At 61.2% G+C, this 26,364-nt stretch overlaps 1 protein-coding gene and 1 long non-coding RNA gene across 3 annotated transcripts in view; one reads left to right on the forward strand and one right to left on the reverse strand.

Moving 5' to 3' along the window:
• The window catches only part of Cacna1i (calcium voltage-gated channel subunit alpha1 I), a 93,315-nt gene extending 67,290 nt beyond the window's left edge, over nt 1-26,025 (forward strand). The window contains exons 14-37 of one of the 2 annotated variants that reach the window (XM_046429702.2): nt 117-272; nt 740-833; nt 1,455-1,657; nt 2,247-2,714; nt 3,009-3,109; nt 3,749-3,872; nt 4,148-4,216; nt 4,728-4,912; nt 5,522-5,648; nt 5,873-5,998; nt 8,193-8,282; nt 9,734-9,926; nt 10,704-10,855; nt 11,920-12,029; nt 12,819-12,952; nt 13,602-13,672; nt 16,025-16,103; nt 16,705-16,826; nt 17,556-17,894; nt 18,162-18,308; nt 18,806-18,928; nt 19,634-19,799; nt 21,381-21,577; nt 22,457-26,025. In XM_046429702.2, coding sequence (XP_046285658.1) covers nt 117-272; nt 740-833; nt 1,455-1,657; nt 2,247-2,714; nt 3,009-3,109; nt 3,749-3,872; nt 4,148-4,216; nt 4,728-4,912; nt 5,522-5,648; nt 5,873-5,998; nt 8,193-8,282; nt 9,734-9,926; nt 10,704-10,855; nt 11,920-12,029; nt 12,819-12,952; nt 13,602-13,672; nt 16,025-16,103; nt 16,705-16,826; nt 17,556-17,894; nt 18,162-18,308; nt 18,806-18,928; nt 19,634-19,799; nt 21,381-21,577; nt 22,457-23,098 — 4,218 coding nt within the window. In that variant the 3' untranslated portion in view covers nt 23,099-26,025. Of the gene's footprint in view, nt 1-116; nt 273-739; nt 834-1,454; nt 1,658-2,246; nt 2,715-3,008; nt 3,110-3,748; nt 3,873-4,147; nt 4,217-4,727; nt 4,913-5,521; nt 5,649-5,872; nt 5,999-8,192; nt 8,283-9,733; nt 9,927-10,703; nt 10,856-11,919; nt 12,030-12,818; nt 12,953-13,601; nt 13,673-16,024; nt 16,104-16,704; nt 16,827-17,555; nt 17,895-18,161; nt 18,309-18,805; nt 18,929-19,633; nt 19,800-21,380; nt 21,578-22,456 lie in introns of those variants that run through there. The other variant, XM_058574259.1, reaches the window with a different exon arrangement.
• Nucleotides 13,543-17,760, reverse strand: LOC124083114 (uncharacterized). Its single transcript, XR_006848636.2, has 4 exons — nt 16,600-17,760; nt 15,386-15,620; nt 13,870-14,055; nt 13,543-13,695 (listed from the first exon to the last, which is right to left on the reverse strand). It is a non-coding gene; the product is annotated as an uncharacterized LOC124083114 (long non-coding RNA).
• Nucleotides 26,026-26,364: the final 339 nt, after the last annotated feature.

Raw genomic sequence — 26,364 nt, forward strand, 5'->3', positions numbered from 1 at the left:
CCTGGGCAGCAGACCACCTGGGATGGGGTGGGGCTGAGGTTGACAGTGCCCATCCCTCCTGGTAGACAGAGGTGGCCCTGAGGGACCTCAGGACTGACTCGTCTCTCCCTCAACAGATCCTCACCCAGGAGGACTGGAACGTCGTCCTCTACAACGGCATGGCCTCCACCTCCCCCTGGGCCTCCCTTTACTTTGTCGCTCTCATGACCTTCGGCAACTATGTCCTCTTCAACTTGCTGGTGGCCATCCTGGTGGAGGGTTTCCAGGCCGAGGTGACCACAGCCCTGGGGGAGGAAGCGCCCCCAGCAGGGCCTGCAAGACTCTAGGCAGGGGAGAGGGAGCCTGGGTGGTGGGGGGCTCTGTCATGTCCTCAAAGGAGGGCTGCCCACGAGGCAGGGAGCCTCCGTCCCAGGAGGTACGCAGCTGGGGCCTGCGTCTGGGATTCCTGTTTCTCCCCCGAGGGTGAAGGACTAGGTCTTCCCATCTCTGAGACTCTAAAGCCCTGAGACCTGGAATTCTGGATCCTGCTCCCTCCATTTTCCAAGGCTTTGGGAATGCGTGCAGTCGGGCAGACGGGGGATTGTGGCCTAGATCCTCATTAGCTTCTACTTCCCCTTTCTGAGCCTCACTTTTCCCATCTGTAAAATGAGAGTGGAAACACCCATTGGCAAACCCAAGAGGGAAGGAGGGCGGGAAGGAGGGGAGTTGCCCTGCATGCTGACCGGCGCCCGCCTCCCAGGGGGACGCCAACCGCTCCTACTCCGATGAGGACCAGAGCTCATCCAACATGGAAGAGTATGACAAGTTCCAGGAGGCCCTGGACAGCAGCGGAGGTAAACAGGCCTCCACTCGTCACCTGGGGGCCAGGAGCCTTCACTGGAGACCCAGGTGGGCCCAGGGCACAGCATCTGCTCCCCTGGACCCCAGGCTCAGAGAGTGCTAATGCTCTGTGTTTGTTTTTTGTGTTACTAACTGAAAGAAACGCTGACTTTCCAAAAGAGGACATTCGTGGACCTCTGGGGTCCCGCCACAGGGCTAACTGCAGCCCACCCGCTTCCCTTCCCACAGTCTCTTGGGTAGAGCTGTGGGGCCTTCCGATGTGGCCTGGGCTGTGGTCCTGGCTGGTAACACGAGGCAGCTTGAGCCCAGCCACTCCAACCCAAGCCCGGGCTTCTGGGTAGCCCCTGCAGACGGCCTGCTTCCTGCTGTGGGCCAGGGAGCCAGGCTTCCTTCCCTTCGTACTGGGCGAAGGTCCAGGTTGGTCTGATCCCAGAGCCCTGGAGGCAGGGTGCAGGGGAGGCACACGGGATGAGGTGCAACCCGGAAGGCTTCCTGGTAGAGGAGTCTCCTCATAAAGTACTCCACTTCTGTTATGTCCACACCCTTTCCTTTGTCTTGTTTCCTTTGCTCTTGTTCTGTTCTGTCTTCCATCTGTCCTTCTCTTGCTTCTCCAGATCCCAAGCTCTGCCCAATCCCCTTGACCCCCAATGGGCACCTGGACCCTAGTCTCCCACTGGGCGGACACCTGGGTCCTGCTGGGGCTGTGGGCCCTGCGTCCCGCCTCTCGCTGCAGCCAGACCCCATGCTGGTGGCCCTGGACTCCCGCAAGAGCAGCGTCATGTCCCTGGGGCGGATGAGCTATGATCAGCGCTCCCTGGTGAGTCCTGTGGGTGGGGGCTCTGTCCAGAAGGGCCTCCCCCACTGGGATGTGGGTTGAAGGACCCCAGAGCCGGGTGCCTGCAACCTCAGCCTCACACTTGGGTGCACAGGCTTAGGACAGGGATTGCCCCAAGCCAGGCAGGACCATGTCTGTCACATTCCTGGGTGCCCAGTGCCAGAGTAGGACCTGGCAACAGGAATGACTGGGGTCAGGCACACAGAACTGGGTTTCATCTTGGTAGCAAACGTGTAGGGTCAAGAATTTGGGGTCAGGCAGACTAGAGCTGGAATCTGGCCTCTGTCACCTCTGAGCTGTGGGACCTTGAGCAAATTACCACTCTTCTCAGCCCTCGTTTCCTTTCCTGTAAAATAGGAAGGTGCTCTAGTTCCTCAAGGGAACCGAGGCAGCAGGGAGGGATTCGACCTCCAGGGGGACTTGTCCACGTGGGTGAGATGAGAGGCAGAGCAGGGAGAGGAGCCCCTGCTAGCCAGGCCGGGACCCTCTTAGAGCCACAGCGGGGCTTACAGGAGGCCTCACACCACGGGTGTGCGCGAGGACGCTGACCCGAGCCCTGGCTCCCCCGCAGTCCAGCACCCGGAGCTCCTACTATGGACCTTGGGGCCGCAGCGGGGCCTGGGCCAGCCGTCGCTCCAGCTGGAACAGCCTCAAGCACAAGCCGCCCTCGGCTGAGCACGAGTCCCTGCTCTCGGCGGAGCGCAGCGGCGCTCGGGCCTGCGAGGGCGCCCGGGAGGAAGCGCCTCCGCGCGCTGCGCCGCTGCATGCCCCACACGCCCACCACGTGCACCATGGGCCCCATCTGGCGCACCGTCATCGCCACCACCGCCGGACGCTGTCCCTCGACACCCGGGACTCGGTGGACCTGACAGAGCTCGTGCCCGCCATGGGCGTCCACCCCAGGGCCGCCTGGAGGGCGGCGGGCATGGCCCCCGGGCACGAGGACTGCAACGGTAGGATGCCCAATATCGCTAAGGACGTCTTCACCAAGATGGACGACCGCCGGGATCGCGGGGAGGACGAGGAGGAGATCGACTACGTAAGTGGGGATCCCTCGGGAACCAGGAAGAGCGCTGTGCAAGCAGAGGTGGGGCTCGAGGGGGCGGGCCCGGGGGCGTGGCCAGAGCGGTGGGGCGTAAAATTGTGGTCCGAGGGGCGGGGCCAGAAAATGAAGGGGGGCTGGGGGGGGGCTCCCCCGGGGAAGCGCTCCCCGCTGCCTGGGGTGGGGCGGGGTTCCGAGATCGCCCAGTGCCCAGTTGGCCCGAAGACCGGGTGGGCGGAGATAGGTCGCTGCGCGGTGCTGACCCTCCTGCGCTGGTCCTCCTCTCTCCAGACTCTGTGTTTCCGCGTCCGCAAGATGATGGATGTCTACAAGCCTGACTGGTGCGAGGTCCGCGAGGACTGGTCGGTCTACCTCTTCTCCCCGGAGAACAGGTGGGCCGGCCCCGCCTGGGGTGGGAGTTAGAGTAGGGGTAAGGTGTGGGAGGGAAAGCTCTCTGCCAAGCTGGGCAAGGCCATACCCCAGAGACGGGGGCGGCAGGACAGGGGGTTTCGTGGGCATTTCCTGTAGCCCAGGCCAGTTCTGTGCTGGCACCCAGTTGGGCAGATTCTCTAAAGGTCTGGGGTACACACATGAAGGGAGCATCAGAAGGCTTCCTGCAGGAGGAGGCTGGGCTTTGTAGGCAGATAACAGTCCAGTGGGTGCAGGAGGGAGGGGGAGAGGGGAAGAGGAGTGCGGAAGGAGGAAGCTGGTCCAGGAGGAGGGAGCAGCTGAGGGACTACCTGGGTGTTAGGAAATGTGGTGTCCTTGTCTCCGGAGGACTGGAGTCTGGGATTTGGGCCGGTGTTCAGAGAGCCTTAAGTGCCAGGCAAGGTGGGTACCCTTTGCTGTGTGGGTGTGTGGTCTGCACCCTGAACAATGCAAAATCGGCACCTGTTGTGTGTCCAGAGGAGGAGAGGGATCACTTCCTCTAGGCCATCCTGCCCCTTGTGTGTGTGTGTCTGCATCCTCTGCCTCCCCTCTGGTCAGGATGGGAAGCAAACTGACACTCATGGTGCCCTGCCTCTGCCTAGGTTCCGGGTCCTGTGTCAGACCATCATCGCCCACAAGCTCTTTGACTATGTGGTCCTGGCCTTCATCTTCCTTAACTGCATCACCATCGCCCTGGAGAGGCCCCAGATAGAGGCCGGCAGCACTGTGAGTAGCCACGGCCCTCAGAGAGGCCAGGCAGAGAGATGCAGCACCAGGCCTGCCCTGGGACAGTGAGCCAGACCAAGGGAGAGCTCAGCAGGGCCAGACTCCTGGCTCGTGGAGGGAGGGAGATGTGGCAGGGAGCTTGCCTCTGGGAGGGACAGGCCACCTTGAACTGAGAAGTGTTGGCCTCTCTGGCTGCCTCTTGGCTGATGGAGAGCGTGAGCCGGTGGCTGGGAGGTTTGAGCCCCTGGGCCCACCGCATCTCCCGGCTCTTTCAGGAACGCATCTTCCTCACGGTGTCCAACTACATCTTCACGGCCATCTTCGTGGGCGAAATGACACTGAAGGTTGCTCTGGGCTTCACCTTCACTCCCAGCTCGGGGGCCCCTGGCCCAGGCCCCGCCCCTCCCGCAGATTATCACTGGCCTGTCAGTCAGGGCCCGCCCCTGGGTTGGGCTCCTGGGACCCGGAGGGGTCAGCGGCAGGCCCCCTCTCCGGGAGTCACAACCTCGCCAGAAAGGCGAATGCAGGGAGAAACAGTGACCGTGTAACGGGGGAGATGCTGGAGGTGCGGGGAGCAGGGGAAAGGTTCCCTCTGGGACGCTTTCCAGCGCGGTGGCTTCGCCTTGGGTTTGCCAGAAGTCCCGGGAGAACCTTAGCGGGAGGCTCCCGGGGCCTGACTCCTCCCCGACCCCGCCCATCCCAGGGTCTGCGTGGAGCTGTCCCCTGCCCACTCGTTCTCGCCACCTGTCTGGCCCAGCCCATCTGTCCCCGCGTCCCCTTCCCGAAGACCCCCCCCCACCTCGTCCTCCCCTCGCCCTCGCCCTCCCCTTGGGCCTGACCCCGCCCCGCCCCCAGGTGGTCTCGCTGGGCCTGTACTTCGGGGAGCAGGCGTATCTGCGCAGCAGCTGGAACGTGCTGGACGGCTTTCTCGTCTTCGTGTCCATCATCGACATCGTGGTGTCCTTGGCCTCGGCTGGGGGAGCCAAGATCTTGGGGGTCCTCCGAGTCCTGCGGCTCCTGCGCACCCTACGCCCTCTGCGGTGAGGACCCTTCCCCGGTGCAAATCCCCCAGGTCTAAGCAGGCCCCTCACTCCTGCCCTTGTGACATGTGACTCATTTTGTCCTCCGATAGCGCACGTCTTTCTTTCGTTTCTTGGTACTAGGAATTGAACCCAGGGGCATTGAAACATTCAGCCACATCCCCAGCCCCGCCTCTATACACACATACATATGTATGCATTTATGTGAATATATAATATACGTTTAATATATACATAAAATGTATATGTATTTATTTAGAGACAGGCCTGGCTGAGTTGATGTGAGGCTGGCTTGGAACTCCTATCATCCTTCCTCAGTACCACCCCCCACTGCCACCGCCTGGTTACCTGTTTCTGTCTCTGGGTGGCTCACTGCTATCTCTGGGACTAGGCACAGTGACGGGAGGGCAGGTGCCCTTCTCCCTGTAGATCTGGGCTGTGGCCTGGCTCACCCCCTGGTCTGCTGACATCTGGGCACCTGCTTTCTCTTGGTTCCTTGCTGTCTTCCTCATGCCCTAGTGGGCTCAGTCCTGGAACTCACTCGGGGACTCAGCCTGGCTGCCTCCCCACAGCCATGGGCTCACAGCTCCCCGCCCTCCTTGCCCGCAGGGTCATCAGCCGGGCCCCAGGCCTGAAGCTGGTGGTGGAGACGCTCATCTCCTCCCTCAAGCCCATTGGGAACATCGTCCTGATCTGCTGTGCCTTCTTCATCATCTTTGGCATCTTGGGGGTGCAGGTGAGGAGGGTGGGAGGGTTCTGAGGCTGTGTAAGGGCACAGCCAGGGCAGAGGCCCCACCTGTGCTGGCTGACCTTGGGGCTCAGGGGAACCCAGTGGAGGGGCCGTGGTCCTTGCCTGAGTACAGGGCGGGCTGGGTAGACGCAGTCTGAGGCCTGGGTTCCTCTTGTGATTTGCAATGCCCCTCCTCCTGGGAGCACTGACCTTGCCCTCCTTATCCCCAGCTCTTCAAGGGCAAGTTCTACCACTGCCTGGGTGTGGACACCCGCAACATCACCAACCGCTCTGACTGCATGGCTGCCAACTACCGCTGGGTCCATCACAAGTACAACTTCGATAACCTGGGCCAGGTGTGTGCTGGCCACGCCCCCTGGGGGTGACAGCTCTTCAATGCCTATGGCCCTGAGATCTCAGAGCTGGCTCCAGTCCTGCCCTGCCAGGACTGTGACTTCTCTCCAAGCCCAGGTTTCCTACTCTGCAAAACGGGTGGAGGAACTGGCCCTCACAGGTAGTCTGAGGCTGAGATTCCAAATGCAGGTCCCCCCCCCCCAGTGCCTGGCCCGCAATAAGTTCTTCACTGAACTTTGGTCCTGGCCTCTGCCCCCACCCAGGGGGTCCTGACCCGAGTTGTAGAGTCAGCTACACCTGGTTGTGCGTTCCAGCTCTGCTGTGGAGTGGGGCGTGACCTCTTTGAAACTTGGTTTCTCATCTGTAGAAAGGGGCAGCAGCTGTGGGAGCCATCAGGGTGGCAGGCTCCTCGATCCAGGGTGGGTGCCCTCACCATCACCCACCCTGTCTGTACCCCATCCAGGCTGGCAGGCCTCACCAGAGCCCCTGTGCCCCTGGTCTCTTCTCCTGGAGGCCTGCCAGGCCTGACCCAGGGGCAGTGCCCCAGAGGCGAGTCCTCAGCTAGCTGCCTCCAAAGGGCCCCTCCCCACAGCCAGTCCCTCTGAGGGCCCTTCAGGAGCTAGGTCCAGGTGGCCCAGGCAGAGAGTGCCTGGCCCTGGGGCTCCCAAGGACGGAGCAAGATCTGGGCCGCCCTCTCCCACGCTCTCTCTGGGCAGCCCCTGGCTGGGTCGCCCGAGCTCTCATTCACAGGACTGGGCACCCCCACACCAGCTATGGGGGGAGCCAATGGACCTTGAGGGGCTGTGGTGGCCAGGAGACCATGTCAGAAACTGACTGTTGTCAGCTCACCCCACCCCTTCTCCAGGGGCAGCCATCGAGTGTTTAATAACTCAGTGTTTGGTGAACAGGGAAGGGCGCTGAAGGAAGCCGGGGGGGCCCTTTGTGAGCTTGCTTCTGGTCCCAGGTCCCCACCTAGCGCCAGCTCCTGCCTCCTTGGAAGGACCTGGTCTTTCCATTCTGGTTGCACTTGACCCCAGGCTGACTCCCTGGAGCCCCGAGCGGGTGTGCTCAGCGCTGAGTCTTGGTTGACTCCCTGGGGGGCACTTCCTGTTCCCTCAGGAAGTTCCAGATCCTCTCTGTTCTGCATCCTCAACTCTCAGTGGGCACAGCGGTGGGGGCCTTGGCATCTAGGGGCCTCCTGTACTTCCTCGCCGTCCCCTGCCTGCCTGCCACTCGGCCTGAGCACTTTGGGGGCACCCTCAGCACCATTCCCCACCTGGCAGGGGAAGAGGATGGGAGCTGTGCCCTAGAGGGTGGGAAGGGTGGGCCGGGCAGGGCCTGGCTTCTTGTCCCGGGGTGGCTGGAGCACAAGGGAAGGTGTGACTCTCTGCCCTGGGGAGGGGGCTTCCTGGGCAGACCGTGACTTCTGGGCAGCCCTGGTTATGTGGGGGCCCTTGTGGCCCCTAACCCTCCTTGTGCTCTGCTCTGCAAGGACAGCACAGGAGCCCTCACCCAAGTTCAGTGCAGAAAACCTTGGTTAAGCACCTGCTGTGTGCAAGATTGTGTGCTGGGTGATTTGGGACCAGCCTGTGACCCAGTTGAAGGACACGAGGACTCTGGCCTGACATCCATGTAGGAGCCCTGGCTGGCTGTCTCCCGTGGACCATCCCCTTTTCATATTTTACAGACCCAGAGACCTCAAGGAATTTGTCCCAGGTCGCCCAGCCAGTGAGTGGCAAAGGCTGGGCGGTAAGCCAGGGATCCTGGCTTCTCTCTCAGGAGATCCTGACTTCAAGATGCCGAGGGCGGCCTAGGGATCACCCCCGGAGTTGTCAGGAAGCTTCTCATTTAAAATCTCAGTGGCTCCTCCCAGCGGCATTTACTGGTTCCCATTGGTGGGTGAGGAACAGGAGCACACAAGTTTTCGTGTTTGCGATCACACGACTGGTTAATTTCAGGACTGCAGCTGGAACTCAGACCCTGGGCTCTTCTTCCTGCACAGTAGCTATAGGGCACAGGGCAAGCACACAGTAGGTCCTCAGGAAGGTTTGTGGATTGAGAGCATAGCTCTGCCACACAGGGAAGCCCTCTTTGTCCCTCTGCCTCCCAAAGGCATTACAATGGAGAGCTGGAGATGCAGGTGTGGCCTGAGCCCCCTTGTCCCTCACTTCGTGCCCTCCCTCCCTTGTCTTCCAGGCTCTGATGTCCCTCTTTGTCCTGGCCTCCAAGGACGGCTGGGTGAACATCATGTACAACGGACTGGATGCTGTGGCTGTGGACCAGCAGGTGGGCATCGTGGGGCTGAACAGCAGGGAGGGGTAGGTCGCCGTTGGGGTCCGGTGGTCTGAAGCCTGTGCCAGGGGTTCTGGTGTCTCCCCGTGGTCAGCCCCAGCACACCTGTGACCAGCCTGTCACAGCACAGCCTCAGGTCCTGGCTGATCGTCACCCAGTGTTAGTGTACGCCATGGTTCCCTTCCCTTCTAGAACCCCTGCTCTGTACAGAGGAATCCCAGCTGGCTCCTGCCCAGAGGGGCGCAGACTCTGGGGGAGGAGGCCAAGTGCAGAAGGGAGGGCTGACCAGCTGGCAGAGGGAGAGCAGGTCCCAGGCAAGAGTCACGGGGAGGCAGGAGGCCAGGAGCGCTGAGTGTCCATGAGACCCCCCCTGGCCATGGCAAGGGGCAGGAGTTCGTCCTGAGGGCACAGGGAGCCATGGAGAGTGGCGTGTCCTGCTGCTCAGGATGCCGGGGGCCCCTCCTGGGCTGTAGGGTGAGGGTGGGCCTGGGGATAGGGACAGGGTGGAAAGGGTTGGGGAGAAGTCTGGGCCTGAGAGAAAGCCTGGGCCTTGGCTCCAGAGGTCCCCTCTGCGTCTAGGCAGTGATTTCAGGCAAGACACACGCTGACCAGGGTTGGCTGTGTCCAGACCTAGGGAGCTTGAGGGGCTGGCTGGGAGGAGCAGGGCCAGCGTCTAGGTCAGGACAGGCCCACTCTGGAGGAGTCGGGCTGCAGGGATTCCAGGCCTGTGAGTGGCCTGTGGCTCTTGTTCTTATGGTCTTACCTGGTTAGACCCCAGAGCTAGAGGTGGTTGGGGGCATGGTGGGGAGGACACTTGGAGCACCTTCCTGCACCTGCTGTGTGCTCTGTCCCCCACCCCAGCAGTACATGGGCACGTTGCGTTGTTTCTGGTTGGAAGGATAAGGGTGTGTACGGGTGTGTTTATATGTGTACGTATGTGTGAGTGGAGTGGGGGTGGGGAGGGGTGGGTAACTGGATGGTTGGATAAGTGAAGGGTGGGGGGGTGGATGGACAAGTGCATGGATGGATGTACAGATAAGTGGATGGACAGATGGGTGAGTGGATGGATGGATGGATGGACAAGTGGATGAATTGTAGATGGACAGTTGGATAACTGAAGGGTGGGTGGATGGATGATGGATCAGTTGATGGGTCTATGGATGGGTGTATGGACAGATGGATAGATGGACGGACAGATAAGTGGATGGACAGATGGATGGACAGATGGATGGGTGGCTGGCTGGATGGGTAAGTGAAGGGGTCGGTAATAGATAAGTGGCTGAGTGAATGGGAGAGTGGATGGGTGGGTAAGTGGGCGGGTGGAGGCGGATGCTTGCCGAGGTGGGTGGACGCTGGGTGAGTGAGAGGGCAGGTGGCTGTGCCCAGGAGCCAGCAGTTAGGTTCGGTGCCGGTCCAGCTCTCAGCCGTGGCTCTGCTCCCCGCAGCCTGTGACCAACCACAACCCCTGGATGCTGCTGTACTTCATCTCCTTCCTGCTCATCGTCAGCTTCTTCGTGCTCAACATGTTCGTGGGCGTGGTGGTGGAGAACTTCCACAAGTGCCGGCAGCACCAGGAGGCGGAGGAGGCGCGGCGGCGCGAGGAGAAGCGGCTGCGGCGCCTGGAGAAGAAGCGGCGCAGTGAGTGGGCAGCGCGGGGGCCGGGGTGTGTGCTGTCGCCCAGCCAGGCCCCGTGACCCCAGCTGGTGCTCCTCTGGAACCGAGGCTTGGGCCTGACCCCAGCCTCCAGGGAGCTGGAAGGAACAAAGGATGTGATCCTGGTGGTGGGACCTGGCCCTTCGGCCTAACCAGGTGGCACGAGCCCACTAGGGTTGGCTGGGCCGTCCCACCATCAGCAAGGACAGGGCTGGAGGTGGGTCAGTCCAGGCAGAGGGCAAAACCAAAAAAAATCTGGCCAGGCATGTGGTGCACGCCTGCAATCCCAGTGGTTCAGGAGGCTGAGGCAAGAGGATCGAGAGTTCAAAGCCAGCCTCAGCAAAAGCGAGGAGCTAAGCAACTCAGGGAGACCCTGTCTCTAAATAAATACAAACTAGGGCTGGGGATGTGGCTCAGTGGTCCAGTGCCCCTGAGTTCAATCCCCAGTGACAAAAACAAAAAAACCAACATCTGGATGCCTGGCCCTGAGCCATGGGCCCCCTGTCCACCCCCATCTGGCAGCAGAGCCCGAGTACCTGCTGAGGCCATGTTTGGGGTGTTTGGTGAGAATCTGTGTCCTGCTCCCTTGGCCTCCCTCCGCCACCTCTCACTCTTCCCCTCCTGGCACCCTGGCTGGGGGGCCTCACTTTGCTCCAGAGTCTGGGTGACCAGGGGGTTTTCCACCCCCAGCACCAGCCCCTCTGTGCTTTGTCCCCTTCCCCTTGGTTCCAACTGTGGTCTGGGCCACTCTCCCCACTGCAGAGGCCCAGAGGTTGCCCTACTACGCCACCTACTGTCACACGCGGCTGCTCATCCACTCCATGTGCACCAGCCACTACCTGGACATCTTCATCACCTTCATCATCTGCCTCAACGTGGTCACCATGTCCCTGGAGCACTACAACCAGCCCACGGTGAGCCCAGGGTTGCTCCCAGTTCACGGTCACAGGGTGAGAATGGGACCTTAGCAGAACCCCACCACAGGGACAGCATGGGCAGGGGGTCAGCTGATAGCAGGATCTGAGTCACCCCTCCATGTGGGGCCCTGTGCTGGGCACTGCAGGGGGAGGAGGCTCCAGACAGCCTCGCCCCGAGGGAGCTCAGGACAGCCTCGCCCCAGGGAGCTCACAGCTTGGTAGGGCAGATGCCCGCAATGGAATGGTCAGAGGGAAAGGCCACTTGTGCTTGGTGGGTGGGGGAGGTGACATTTGGGACAGCGCGACCAGTTCCTAGAATTGCAGACAAGGTGCACGAGGAGAATGTGAGGGGCACGTGTATTCTAAAAACCTCAACTTAATGGAGTTGGGAGGAAAAGGGGGAAGAGCCTCCAGGGGAGGAATTCCGAGTGGTAGCACTGTTATGGATGAAGGGAAAGGAAGGAGACCCTGGTAGGACAACAGACACAGAGAACTTCCAAACTGACATGAAGAAACAGGATTCATGCTGTGCCCAGCACTGAACATTAGCTCATTTAATTTTCACAGTAATTTCCCAAGACAGATGCTGTTATTTTCCACAATCAGGTTAAGAAATTGTCATAGGGACCAAGAACTCACCTAAGGTCACACAGTGAATAAGGAGTAAATGTTAAGCCAGGATTCATATCTATGCTGTCCGGTTAGGAAGTCCTTGACTGCTAACCCAGACTGCCTCCAAAGAGGACCAGCTGCACCAAGCCAGCACAAGGAGGAACAGGGAACAACAATGAAAAATGAATAATCTACATTAAAGAAGATGGAAGGAATAAAGCAAATATATGTATTCATACATATAAACATATATATACACATATACAGATAGTGTGTGTGTGTGTGTGTGTATGCCCCCATTGGGAAGGTGCCCATGTATATATGCATATATTTGTACTAAACATGAATGGACTAAATTCTCTCCTAAAAGGCAGAGATTTTATGACTGGCAGAAGGTTGTTGGGGCAAGGTATGGGCTCTGGATCATGCTTCTCTTTGTCCCCTGGTAGTCCCTGGAGACAGCCCTCAAGTACTGCAACTACATGTTTACCACGGTCTTTGTGCTGGAGGCTGTGCTGAAGCTGGTGGCATTTGGCCTGAGACGCTTCTTCAAGGACCGGTGAGTGACTGGGCTGGGTGGGTGCAGCAGGGTGGAGAAGCAGTCCTGGCCTCTTGAGAGACCTGCAGAAGCCAGAGGGGAACCAATAAGCACCGAGACATTGATGGCCAGGGGCTCCCAGCGGCTGCCTATATCCCTGAGTAGGAAGTGCTTAGGTCTCACCTTAGGTGCAGGGCATTCCACCAGGCTCCCCTCGGCCTCCAAGCCTGCATGCTAATCTTCCTTTTCAGAGAGAACAAGTGAGGCTCAGAGAGATGATCAATGGGTCCAAGGGAAAAGGTGGGCTCAATATTGAGATTTAGGATGGGTGCGGTGACACACACCTGTAATCCCAGCAGCTCGGAAAGCAGAGACAGGGGAATCCCGAGTTCAAAGCCAGCATCAGCAATGGTGAGGCACTAAGCAGCTCAGTGAGGCCTCTGTCTCTAAATAAAATACAAAGTAGGCCTGGGGATGGGGCTCAGTGGTCGAGTGCCCCTGAGTTCAGTCCCCAGGACCAAAAAAATAAAATAAGATTGAGATTTAGAAGTTGGAGTTCTATGCCTCTTACCCTGAGGAGGCCAGAGATGTTTATTTAGCTTGGTTGACCCCTTGCTTGGGGAGCAGAGGTCATGGGGGCATAGAGAGGGGACTGGACTCAGTGCATTTGGAGGCTGTTTGGGAAGGTGGTCACAGATCCCAGAGGGCCACAATAGGAGGGTGGAACCCTGAAGGCTCCCCAGCTACGGTGTGTCTGGACCAGAGTGCTCCTCCCCCGACTCCCACTCCTGCCCTCTGCCTGTCGAGCAGGTGGAACCAGCTGGACCTGGCCATCGTGCTGCTGTCCGTCATGGGCATCACACTGGAGGAGATTGAGATCAACGCTGCCCTGCCCATCAACCCCACCATCATCCGCATCATGCGGGTTCTGCGCATTGCCCGGGGTGAGGGGCAGCGGCTGCCAGGGCAGGGAACGGGGGGGCAAGTAGGGGCAGGATGAGACGCTCCATTCCCAGGGAGAGTCTACAGCGGCGGGGTGACGTGAGGGACTCTCTTTTGAGCAGAGCAGGAGCCAGGAAGCGCCCAGCCCCTCGCACCTGTGCCCACCCTCTGTCACCTCGTCACACCATGATCCCTGTGTCTAGTCTCAGACTGACAGAGCTCTAGTGGCTGCCTGGCATTGCTGCCAAGCTGGGCTGGGGACACTCAGTCCTCAGCACTTCCTCTGATCCCCTTGCCTCTCCCCAGAGGTGGGGAGGGCGTGCAGAGATTCAGGAGGGATACGAGTCCTCCTTCGCCCAAGGGGATGAGGGGTCCTGGGTGCTCACGTTGGCTGCCTTTGCCTCCTCGGGGTTAATGACACGCTCCTTCCCACCTGTTCGGACCCACTCCCTATGGCTTCTTCACACCCACGTCCCCACCTCTGGCTGTGCACACCCCAGACATGGCATCCAGGGGCAGCCACGGGCAGGGCAGGCTCAGCTTGCACGCTCCCCCACGTTCCACCCGTCCCCGTCGCACACATCTGCACATGCTGTGCACACTCAGTCCCTTGGGGCTGGGCTGAGCCAGCGGGCTGCGTGTCACCCACAGTGCTGAAGCTGTTGAAGATGGCCACGGGGATGCGGGCCCTGCTGGACACCGTGGTGCAGGCTCTGCCCCAGGTAAGAGTCGCTCCAGGAGGAACCTGTGGGAGGCCACGCAGGGGAGGGGACAGAATGAGACCCTGGCCTGGGAGGGGGACCTTGAGCAGTCAGTGTGTGCCAGGCCCCACTGCCACCCCCTCCCCAGTGCCTGGGGCTCTGCTCAGGTGGCCTGGGTGCTGAGCCCCCGGGGCATTCACTGATTCATTAGGACTTACCCAGTCTCAAGGGCCTTTGGGGTCTTAAGACCAGCGGTGTAGACACAGCACACTCAGAATGAGAATGAAGACGGCCCAGGGAAGGTGGGGGCCTTGCTGGGGACGCCAGTGGGTTCTCTTCTCAAGTTTAGTGTGAGCTTCCTGGCGGCCTGGTTACAGAGGGAGGGTGACAGGCTCTCCTCCTGTCTGGTGGGAGAGGAAGGGCATTCGCTCAGAGACGGGCTTCCCCCTCACACATGGGAGATGGCAGGGGTGGGGTGCAGAGCTTGGGGGTGTGCGGCAGGAAGTGAGCTGGAGCCACCAGGCTTGGGATCAAAGTGTGGGCGCCAGGCATGCGTCTGACCTTCTCCTGCCTCGGTCTCCTTGCCCGTGGAGGGGGTGCTGGCAGTGCTGAGGCTGGGGGGCCGGGGCAGGTTTGCACACGGTGGCAGCTCGCCGAGCACGGGCAGAGCCTGCTCCACGCGGTGCCGGCTGAGCAGCTGGAGGTGGGAGCGGGTGTGGTGGTGGTGGGTGCCCAGCCTCCTGGCTCCCTGCTGCGCCCCTCTCCTGAGCTCTGACCCTGAGCACCCTGTCCTGGCCCCCAGTGCTGCGCTGGCGCGGGGCACGTGGAGGTCCAGGAGGGTCCAGCTTTCCATAGGAGGTAGACGGTGGTCATTACAGTCACGTCAGCACTTTAGGAGAGCACGTGACAAGTATAGTGTGTCCATGGGTCGGGGGGGAGAGCTTGCCCACGACACCTGCTGTGTGGACAGTGGACATTTCCTCAGTGGTACGTGAAGCCTGGTGGAAAGGAGACCTTGACCCTTTCCGTGCAGAGGGAGGAGGCCTCAGGGAAGGCTCCTCAGAGGAGGTGACCCAGGAGTTGGGCTTTGAGGCGTGAGGACGAGTCATTGAGCAAAGACAGAGGGAACAGGGTGTGCAAAGGTACCACGGGGTCCTTTCCCACAGGATTGAAGTCCCAGGTTCAAGATCAGGCTGGGAGGGGAACCCCAGGCCAGGACAGCAGACCTTGGTTCTGAGGCAGTAAACTTGGACGTTATCCTGCAAGGACGGGGTGCCACAGGAGGGTCTGGGCAAAGGAGGCCTTTTAGAAATTTGCCCTGATGACTGTGAGGAGAATGGAGGGGAGAGTGGAGGCCATCCAGGCCCTGGGGTGCTGGGGTGGAGGGAGAAGACTGATGGGAAGGTGAAGGGACCCTGGTTAAGGAGCCCCCAACCCTGGGCCTGAGCAGGGCGAGAAGCTGAGCTCCGAGGGCCTCTGCCACGCCAGATCCTTCTCAGCTGCCAGCTTCGCCTCCGAGGTGCCCACTAAGTGCTTGTCTCATTAGTGAACGGAAAGTGATTTAATGAGCCAGACACTGGCTTGGAGAGCGGCTGGGAAGGAAACTGCTCTGGAGCCTTCGTGATCAGGGGCTCACTTTCAGCAATTAGCAGGAACGCGCCTGATCCCACTCACCGGGCCTTCGGAGGGCCCGGGAGGGATGGCATTTCCAGGGCAGAGACAGATGGGCCTTACCTTATCGGTGGCTCCAGGTGAAGGCGGTCTCAGGCGGGGCCGATGGAACAGGGTTTGGAATCTGGGGCGTGTCCTTCAGCGGGAGCCATGGGACACCACGCTGGCTGCGTCTCTGGTGTTCTGTGCCCACGGGCTGCGGGCCGTGAGGGTTGTCTGTTCCTCTCCGAGGCCCCGCGCTGGCCTGAGGAGCCACAGAGGACTTCACCCAGTCCTTAGGAGCAGGGTCTTCCCAGACCTGCAGAGGACAGTGCCAGGGCACACCTGTTACAGTGGTGCTGTCGGGATGTGTTCATTCCACCAGGGGAATCCAGGCGGGCTTCGCAAAAAGGTGGCATTGCCGCAGACTCCTGCGTGGCCGAGGGGCGTGGCTGGGCGTGGCCTGCGGGTGGGTGTGGCTTGGGAGGATGGTTCAGGGATGCGAATGAGCCAGCCGGGTGTGGAAACAGGTGAAGACTTGGCTAGCGTTTCATTATTCTGTGCCCATGCTGTCCCGCCCACCCTCCAGGAGGTCGCGGGGGCAGCCATGGGCACACAGCTGGGCCTTTGCTGCACCCTCCCTGGCCAGGGCCACCGCCCCTGCCCTCTGCCCACCCAGCCCCTCTGCTGCTGACCACTGGCCCCGCCTGCCTCTCCCTGCAGGTGGGCAACCTGGGCCTCCTCTTTATGCTGCTCTTCTTCATCTACGCCGCCCTGGGGGTGGAGCTCTTTGGGAAGCTGGGTGAGTGACCCCTGAGGCCTGCTGGGGTGGGGCTGGAGGAGGCCCTGGCAGCCTGGGGGAGCCTGAGCCACCCCTCCACTCTGTCACTGTACTGAGAGATGCCCCGGTGGGTGGAGCCTGAGCTTCTATGGGTGGCCCCTGGCCCACATGTGCTCCTGGCCTGTGGTGGTCCCTTAGGCCCCAGCTGTCTGGTCCCCAGGGACCCTGTCATCCCCTGCCCCTGGGCCAGTGTCCTTCTTCAGCCAGGACCTCCCCAGCAAGCAGAGGGGCCCAGACAGGGCAGAGGGCAGCGTGGCACTGAGCTCAGCCCTTGGATCAGCCCCGAGGTTAGCTCCAGAAAGTGGGTTCTCTGAGGGGCTGGCCCCTACCCCACCCCATCCTCTTTCAGCCCTGATTCTTAGGTTGGAGGAGAAGCTGGATGCTCCTGAACCTGAGCCCCAGCCTGCGTAGCACGTCCCTAGCCCGGTGTCTCTAGCTGTAGACAGTCTGCACGCACCGGGGGTCACGGTGGGGAATCTGGGAGGAAGCTGGGGGCCCCCTCAGGTTGGGCCGTGCAGGGGGCTCTGTCTGTGGGACGGGCTGAGCCCCTCTCTGCTTTCAGTCTGCAATGACGAGAACCCTTGCGAGGGCATGAGCCGGCACGCCACCTTTGAGAACTTCGGCATGGCCTTCCTCACACTCTTCCAGGTCTCCACGGGCGACAACTGGAACGGGATCATGAAGGTGCTTGTGGGCGGCCTGGGGAGGGAGGCTGGGGGCGTGTTCTGAACTGAGTGCAGGTGCCACTCCTGCTAGTCACCGCACCCTCTTGCACACCCAGCGTCCTCTTGCACACCCAGCGTCCTCTTGCACACAGGAGAGGAGTAGAGGGACCTGCCTGGGGCCCTGCGGCCCAGCAAGGTGGCTCTGAGGCCAGGACAGGTAGTGCCGTTCTCTAGGGGACGGACCTCTGCAAGAGCCCGGCAGGAGGGTGGAACATGGGGAGGCACCGTTTGTCACCCGCTGACAGAGGTGAGGCCTTGGCCTCCTGGGGTGGAGACTGGCAGCCGAGTGTCCCTTTCCGCATCCCACATGGGCCTCTCTAGAATGACCCCAGCAAGTGAGAGGGACATCAGGGCGGCTGGGAGGAGGCGGGAGGAGCAGCCCCCTCACAGGGGTCCCGGCAGGTGGCGAAACCTCCCCTGCTTTGTTGGTTGGGGGTTGAGGTGACCTAAGAGCCAGACGGCAGGGACAGACCCCCTAGAAGACCCCTGGATGTCCTGGTTGGGCCTGATGGTGGCCCTGGGAAGCAGGGGGTGAAGTGGGTGGAGTGAGCAGGGAGGTGGCAGGGCCACTAGGGACCCAGCTGAAGCCGCGGCCGGCAGATGCCACCACAAGCCAGGTGGGGTGGGGGCCGTGAGGACCTGGGGGGGGTCGGACTCCTGGCTGTCACCTCACGGCTCCCGCCCGCAGGACACGCTGCGGGACTGCACGCAGGAGGAGCACAGCTGCCTGAGCAGCCTGCAGTTCGTGTCGCCGCTGTACTTCGTCAGCTTCGTGCTCACCGCGCAGTTCGTGCTCATCAACGTGGTGGTGGCCGTGCTCATGAAACACCTGGACGACAGCAACAAGGAGGCGCAGGAGGACGCTGAGATGGACGCCGAGATTGAGCTGGAGATGGCACATGGCCTGGGCCCCAGCCCGCGGCCGCCCCCCAGCTCCCCGGGGGCCCCAGGCCGAGGGCCAGGGGGGGCGGGCTGCGGGGGTGACGCCGAGGGCCACCTGTGCCGGCGCTGCTACTCCCCAGCCCAGGTGGGTGGCCGCCTCCGAGGGCGCCAGGGTCCCCAGGAGGCGGGCACTGTGGGCTGGGGGACAGTGGGGCTGGGGAGGCCTCCTACAGAGACCTCTGTCTTTTGGGGCCCCACCATGCTCAGCTCCAAAAGGGGTGACCCTGTGACGAGGGGACAGGGTCCAGGCCACGGGCGCAGAGACCGGGAGGGCAGCTCTGCCCCACCCACCCGCAATCCCGGGACCCGGTCGATAATCCCACCTGTCCCCACCCCGTCCCCGTCCGCCTAGGAGAACCTGTGGCTGGACAGCGTCTCTTTAATCATCAAGGACTCCTTGGAGGGGGAGCTGACCATCATCGACAACCTGTCCGGCTCCATCTTCCACCACTACGCCTCGCCTGCCGGCTGCGAGAAGTGTCACCATGACCAACAGGAGGTAGCAGCAGCCAGGGAGGAGGCTGGTCCTCGTGTGGGTGCCGTGAGGCCTGTAGGGGTCCTGCTCTGGGCCCCAGAGCCACGTGGTCCTGGAGGCTGGGCAGGTGGCCTCTGCCCGAGTCCCCGCAGCTTCCTGTCTCTCTGGGGGGGGGCACAGGGCTCTTGCTGGGGAGCCCCAGCCTCAGAGATCAGATCAGGTGAGATCAGTGGCCCCAAGTTCCCAGGGTCTCTGGGCCCTGCCTGTGACACACTGAGCAGGAAGTCCATCCAGGCGACAGGAGCCGACCTGGCCCAGCCTGCACGGGCACTTGGAGGTAGGCTACCAGGCTGGGCTCCCTTCAGAGGTGACCCCGTGTCACATCGTGGTCACTGTGCCCAACAGGCCCCTAGACCTCTCTGAACACTGCCCTCTGTCCTCCCTGAGTCCCGTCACTGGGTGCTCTGCTTCCCAGGCCTGCTGCCCCCGCCACAGGTGACCAGGCACCGTCTCTCCCGCAGGTGCAGCTGGCCGAGACGGAGGCCTTCTCCCTGAACTCGGACAGGTCCTCGTCCATCCTGCTAGGTGACGACCTGAGCCTCGAGGACCCCGCGGCCTGCCCGCCTGGCCCCAAAGACAGCAAGGTGAGCAGCCCCCAGGCCCCTGCACCCTGTGCCGCCCTTCAGCAGGATTTGGGGTGTGCAGTGGCTGGGCTCAGGCAGGGTGCAGCCTAGTTAGTCGTCCTTGACTCTGAGAACAAGTCGTGGAAATCTGGGGGTCTGAGTCCATCTGTCTTGAGGGGCATCCAGGTAGCTCTGGAGGACCTTCTTGGCAGGGCCACCCTGGGCTGCGGGGCTGAGGAATGCCAGAGCTCAGTGCTGAGGCCAGAAAGGAGGGTCATGCCCCCATTTACAGATGTACAGACAGAGGCTCAGCAGAGGGAAGGGCCATCCACGGCCATGCGACAGGGAGGCTGCTGTGGCCTCTCCTCCTGCACCCTTGCCTCCACTGCCCTTGGCTTGGCTTCTGCCCTGGGCCAGGGTCTGCACAGGCCCTTGGTTCCAGAGGATGAGGGGGATCTGCTGCCCTCAAGGATCTAAAAGTCAAGAGGAGAGAAAAAGGGGAACCCCTGGTTGGGGTGTTGGAGGGAGCTGCCTGGAGGAGGGGCCCTTCCGCTGAGAGATGGGAAGGTGGCGTGTATTGAGGGTGGGGGAGGGGAGGTGGGGCCTTCCAGGCATCGAGGGCAGATGGAACCAGGGACAGAGCAGCATGGCCATGAGGTGGCTGCGGCAGGCCCAGCCTCTGTCCCCCCTCCACCTTCCTGACCTGTCCACCTCCCTTTCCTGCAGGGTGAGCTGGGCCCGCCTGAGCCCACACGGGTGGGGGACCTGGGCGAGTGCTTCTTCCCCTTGTCCAACATGGCCATGTCCACGGGTGCAGAGAACTTCCTGTGTGAGATGGAGGCAATCCCCTTCAACCCTGTTCGGTCCTGGCTAAAACACGAGAGCAGCCAAGGTGAGGGATGGGGGCCCCCAGCCCCGCGAGCCTGATCTTGGGCATCTGCTTCAGACCGAGGTGGTTGAGTTCTTCCTTGGTATTTTTGCCCAGACTGTTATATTTATTCCAGAAAGTACCAGATGGATATCTGACAGTGAGATAGACTCTGAGGTTTGATATAATTATGATAAAATATCAAGAGCCAAATGCTCCAGAGATGAGATAATAATTATAATAGGAGCTAGGCTAAGCTAATGCTGAGGTTCCTAGGAGCTGTGGTGAAAAGGGAAGCAGGTTGTGCACACAGTTCTCTTTGTTAAGCAGAAGGAAAGCCGCCTGATTATTGAGTTGTTTTGTAGAGGTAGGGGACTGAGCCTGCCTGTCCCTTGGGCTCACCTTTGCCTGTAGTCGTCTTGGAGGGTGACAGGTTCACAACACTTTCTGGGGAAGAGGGCAGAGAAAAGAAATCCAGCAAAAGAGAGACCCCAGACTCTGAGCCCACCCCAAGGCCTCTTGAAATGTCTGCCCTGGGTGCCTCTGAGGTACTGGGGTAGGTGCTTCTCCAAGGACCCTCACTAAAGCTAATAGCTTCTCTGCTGGACATGGTGGCTGAGGTGCCGAGACCACCAGACTTCTTTTTTTTTAATACTTACTTTTTAGTTGTAGGTGGACACAATCTCTTTATTTTATTTTTATGTGGTGCTGAGGATCGAACCCAGTGCCTTGTGCTTGCTAGGCGAGCACTCTACCCCTGAGCCCCAGCCCCCACCAGACTTCTTGAAGTAAAAATCTGGGCATAGGGTTGGACCCAAGAGCCTTTTTGATTGAATGGAATCTCATCCCCTTAGTGAACCATTTCTGTTGCCTTTTTCCTTAAACAATAAAGCCGTGTAGACGAGGAATCCCACCTGGGGACATTCAGGCTGTATGGCCATCTGGGGTGCCTACTTATATATTTCCAAATCCTGTGCCCACCCCATCCTGAAAGGTGTGGAGGGGACTGTGGGGAGGCTGCTGCTGCTCGTCCTCCCCAGCACACCCAAGCGCTGCCCTGGCCTCGGGCTCCCCAACCTGTGCCTCTCGCTCCATCCCCAGCACAGTCGACTGCCGGACCCTGCAGCTTCTGTCTGCTGGGCTCAGCCAGTGCAGGCCCCTGCCCAGAGCTGGGAAGGTCAGCCCTGACTGTTGTCCTAGAGGGCCAGGCCCCTGGGGTGACAGGCCTGAGGGCAACTATTGCTAGTGAGTCAGCACTTACTGAATCCTTGGTTCTGGGGGAGACTCTGCCGCTGCTGCTTATTCAGGGCCTGCTGGATGCCTCCAGGTAGCATCTGGTCTGGTTTTCACAGGAAGAGACATGGTCAGGCCTTGAGCCTGGTCTGCTTGGCTCCTAAAGCTGTGGCTCTCTCAGTACCTGTCCTCCAGGAGTCACTCTGGCTGGCTCAGTGCTTCCTGCTGTCACAGCTGGCTGACTGAGGCTCAGAGAGCAGGACTCGCTGTGGCCCTTCCCTGGCCACCCCGTCAGAGCCTGCTCAGCGCCCAGCCTTCAGGGCCACCTGCAGCCTGAGCCTGCCCCAGCTCTGTCTGTTTTCTCCTCGGCAGCGCCCCCAACCCCCTATTCCCCAGATGCCTCCAGCCCACTGCTGACCATGCCTGCCGAGTTCTTCCACCCGGCTGTGTCTGCCAGCCAGAAAGCGCAGGATAAGGGCGCTGGCGCTGGGACCCTCCCCAAGATCGCCCTGCAGGGCTCCTGGGCATCCCTGCGGTCACCGAGTGTCAACTGCACGCTCCTCCGGCAGGTATGGGCACCCCCTGAGTTCATCAGAAGGGGATTTTGTGGGGGGTGGGGCTCTGGGTGGGTGTGGCAGGGGCTTGATGGGAACAGAGGTGGAAGGTGGGGCTACTGGGTATTGGACTGCCTGGAGCTAGAGCCCCCATGTCACCGTGCACACAGAAGGACCACAGCACATAGTGCAGAAGGACCACAGCACATAGTGCAGAGGCCAGCAGACCATTTGTGGTGGTGGAGGCGGGGCTGGCAGGCACTCCTGCCTCATTTATCCATTTAGGGATGGCTGACCCTGGCTGTGTCCTGGGGTGCCTGGGGTGCCAGGCGGTGTGCCCCAGCAGGCAGCAGGCACAGTTTCCCTGCCCCAGGGCTGATAGCTCCTGTTTGGAGTGTGTGCAGCCGGGTGGGCGCAGAGAAGATAACTGTCTACATAGTGCAGTGTATTGGGAAGTGATGCATGCTGGGAGAGTGGGCACAGGGAGGGGCTGGGCGTGGGGGGCTGGCGGCCTTTCTGAGGAAGGTGGGGAGGTGCTGGTGGAAGGTGGGCCTGGAGGACAGGGGCCCTGCGGGTGTGAGCCCCTGCGGCGGGCCTCCTCCTCCTCTGCCCAACCTCATGTCTGGACTGAGCTGGCCCCCTGTGAAGGGCAGGGCTGGGTTCTGACTTGGGTCTGAGAAGATAACTCTGGCTGCCCACTGAGTGAGGGGCAGAGGGACAGGGTGCCTCCTGCAGTGTCTGCCACGAGCCCCCATAAGCTCAGGTGTGGCAGAGGGCAAAGCTGTGAGACCTGGGAGTTCCTGAGGGGTTGGAGGGGCTGCGCCCACCCCAGAAGGATGGGCCCCTTCCAGCTGTAGGGACTCCGAAGGCCCCAGCCCCTCCTCCCTCCTGCAGGCCACCGTGAGTGACACGTCGCTGGACGCCAGCCCCAGCAGCTCGGCGGGCAGCCTGCAGACCACGCTGGAGGACAGCCTGACCCTGAGCGACAGTCCCCGGCGCGCCCTGGGGCCGCCCGTTCCGGCCGCCGGGCCGCGGGCTGGCCTGTCGCCGGCCACGCGCCGCCGGCTGAGCCTGCGGGGCCGCGGCCTGTTCAGCCTGCGCGGGCTGCGCGCGCACCAGCGCAGCCACAGCAGCGGCGGCTCCACCAGCCCGGGCTGCACCCTGCACGACTCCATGGACCCGTCGGACGAGGAGGGCCGCGGCGGCGCGGGCGGCGGCGGCGCGGGCAGCGAGCACTCGGAGACGCTCAGCAGCCTGTCGCTCACGTCGCTCTTCTGCCCGCCGCCCGCGCCGCCGCCGCCCGGCCTCACGCCCGCGCGCAAGTTCAGCAGCACCAGCAGCCTGGCCGCGCGCCCCGCGCCCCGCGCCGCGCTCGCCCGCGGCCTGGCGCGCAGCCCCTCGTGGGCCGCGGACCGCAGCAAGGACCCGCCGCGCCGGGCGCAGCCCGCCCTGGGCCTCGGCCCCGCGGCGCCCGAACCGCAGCCGCCGCCCGGGGATCTGGAGGCGGCGGACGCCGCGAGCAAGAGGAAGAGATGAGGGCCACAGGGACCGCGCCGGACGCCACTGTCGCCCGCCCGCCCCGTCTCACCTTCTTTTACCTCAGGAGCCAGGGAGCAGACAGCAATACTCGGTCCCCACCCCGGAGCGGGGCCGCCCGGGCCCTGGCGCCCGGGATTGAGGAGGGTCGGCCAGCGGGGCTCGCGCGGCCCGGCCCCTCCGGCGCATAGACGCATCTGTACGCAGCATAGATCCACGTAGACAGACGCATATATTTATTTTTTCTACTGAGAGCTTATGACTTCTAGAAAGTGCTAGAGTTGGGGGCAAGGCCGGGCCCTGTGCTTAGGGCCAGGCCGCCCAGGGTGGATGGCCCTGCCCGGGTGGGGCAGCCGCAGTTTGGGTGGCTCCCGGGTTGGGAGCAGCTGGAGGGATTCTCAGGGCTCAGAGGCCCGCAGGCCCGGAAGAGGTGCAATTCAGGGTGCACTTTTTTTTCCCTTTAAAGAAGAGACGCTGCTAAGATCTCCCCTCCACCCAAGTGTCGGGGTGTCTGTCTTGTCCTCTGACTGTCTTGTTGTTGTGAAGTCCTTTGTAGACACCTCAGAGCACACAAACTCCCTTAGTCAACCGGTTAGATGTTTTCTTAGGAAATCAGGGGCGAGTAGTCCTATTTTCTAAGGGCAGGGGTTAGGGAGAGGGCAGCTCCAAGGCTGGCAGGGGGCCCTAGTGCCAAATGAAGTCCTGACCTCTGAGCACTCTGGGGGGTGGGTTTCTGCCCCCTGGAAGGCCATGAGCTGGGATAGCTGCTTATATAGGATAGAGGACACATGAAGGGGCACTGAGCAGATTTCAAGGGTCAAGGGTACCCCCTGGTCCATGCAGGTGCCCCTGGACTCAGCAGTCAGTTGTGTGGGACTTACTGGGTTGTGCTCACCCCCCACAGCAGCTCTCCTTCCCTAGTGGAGTTCAGGGTACAGCAGGTCCCACGGGGTTCTAAGCAGGGAGCCACCTGCCCAGGCCTAGGGACCAGCCCCCTCCCTCCCCTCAGCTCCTTCACCCTGGAGACCCAGGTCCTCCGACCCCCTGATGGCCCATCCCTGGGTCTCTGTCTCACTGTCCCTAAGGTCAGGTCTCTCTGTAGGAGTGCTTTTCAAACAGGTTCTGGACGGGTGTTTTTATTTAGATAGTTATGCATTTTTCCATATTTATTAGAAAAAAACATAACGTGTTGAACCTGTGATTTCACAGGCATAGTGCTTAGGTCAAGGCTGAGTTCTAAAAAGCAAGTCGATCTAAAGTCAGTTTAAGGAAGGAGCTTGGAATGCGTTGGCAGTGGTGTCTGCAGATTTAGCAGAAATGCAGCAGGGTTGGCAAATGCCATGCTTTGGCTGTTGGGGGCCTTGGCCTCTGCTGACGCCTGCCCAGCTGTAGGGGATGTCCTTGCTCCCAAACCCTGACTTCAAAGACCTTGGCTTCCAGAGGGCTGTGTGGACAGGCTCTGGGGGAATTCTAGGCTGCCCCGGGGACCCTTGGGGCCTGGGTGCTATAGCAGAGTGGAGAGGAGGTGGGTGATGGGCTTCACTGCCTGGAGGCCCTTCTCAGAGCTGAGGGGTGGGGGGGGAAGTGTCCTCAGGCCCACTGTGCACCTGAGGAGACCCAGGCCCAGAGGGGAAGTGGCCCTGGGGTCCTGCAGGGCCTGGCAGCAAAGAAGCTGGGGTACCTGTGAAAGCCAGTGGAGGGCCAGGACCTCACACCTGGACAGTGTAAAAGCATCCCAGATCTTAAAGGTGGGCGATTTGGGGCGTCCAGCCTGGCGTAGGGCTGGTGTGCCCGTCACCTTCACAGGGACAAGTTCCGACACTGTCCGTCAGCCTCTGTTTTTCTGGGCCCAGCCTCTGCCATCTTGTTTAATCTGCAGGGCGGCCCTGTGGGGGGTGGGGGTGCTGCTCCAAGCGGACTTTCCAGTGTCACTTGGTCCTCAGTGGCCGGCAGGGATTACGTCCCTTCACCCTGAACTGTGTGACCCTGCAATAAGCAGGCACGTGAGGAGGACATTATAGGCAAAGTCCAGGCCCAGCCGAGCAGGGCACGCGAGAAGGTGGGAACAGCTGGACCTGGAGGCAGAGAAGCTGGGCCCCTGCGGCCGGCTCCGGCAAAGTGCCGAATGCCGATTCCAGGCATTTGCCCTTGTTCCCGTGGGTGTCAGGGACCAGGAAGCCGAGAGGCACCAGCCTGAACGCTGAGATGAATGTGGGTTGGGCAAACGGTCCCTCCTCCCCCTCCAACTCTGTGACCTGGGCTGTGTCCATCACAAAAGCACAAACTTACCCTAATCCACTTGGGCCTGGCTGTGGGGAGGATGGGGTTCCCGCGCCAACTCCCCTAAAGCTGTTTGTTTGCCAGGCTCTGTGGAGTGGAGACTGGTGGGCACCTTGGCATCTGCAGAGAGGGCCTCGGGACAAGACGGGCCGCGGCCTGCCCCTGGCCACGCTCCCTCCTTTCCCTGCAATGTCCTCTGCCCCAGGCAGCCTGTTGAAGGAGGACAAAGCGCACAGTATCAGCCTGTCTGCCTGTCCCTGTCCCTCCCTGGGAGCCTGCCGCTCCAGCCCCCTTTGCTGCGCTGTGTAAGGGCTTGGGGTCTTAGAAGCCACTGTTTAGCCCATACACACATAAATATTTCTGTCTTTGTGCAATAATCAATGTTTCTGGCAGAGCCAGAGCCAAGCTGGGGCCTGCGGAGGAGGCAGAGGTCACTCCTCCAGGAAGCCCTCGGCTGGCTCGGCCGCTGTGGCTGCAGCACACCCCCACCCCATCACTGTACAGTTTCTATGGTGTGAATGAACTTCCCTCCTAGTTGCTGACGGCGCTGGTCCCTGCGGGCCCGGATGGCCCAGGCGTAGAGAGACCAAGCGGCCACCCCACCAGTGTTGTTTTGAATAAAACCCAGATACCTATTTAGGACTTTCTCCACGGGTCTTGGCTCTTCTTTCCTTAGACGGGGGTGTGTCAAGCTGGGTGTCTCCCAGGGAAAGGTGTGTGGCCTGGGGGGGGGGGGTCGGGGACCTAGAGACGCCCTAAGGCAGGTTCCTCTCCTGGCTGGGGTGTGAGTGGGGACCACCGACCACGGGGCATGGGAGGAGTCGGAGTGGCTTTCACTCTCTGGTGGTGTGGCTGAGATCTAGGGCGAGGGGGTCACATGGGAAGACAATCTCGTCACCTTTGGCTCTGTTTTCTGAATTCATATTAGCATTAGACTTTCTTGGCTGCAAAAGATGAAAACCCAACTCATACAGGCTTAAGAATGA

This window comes from Marmota monax, unplaced genomic scaffold (assembly GCF_021218885.2).
Source record: "Marmota monax isolate L192 unplaced genomic scaffold, Marmota_monax_Labrador192_F-V1.1 WCK01_AAM20220418_F8-fsc00051, whole genome shotgun sequence".
NCBI classification, from domain to species: Eukaryota; Metazoa; Chordata; class Mammalia; order Rodentia; family Sciuridae; genus Marmota; species Marmota monax.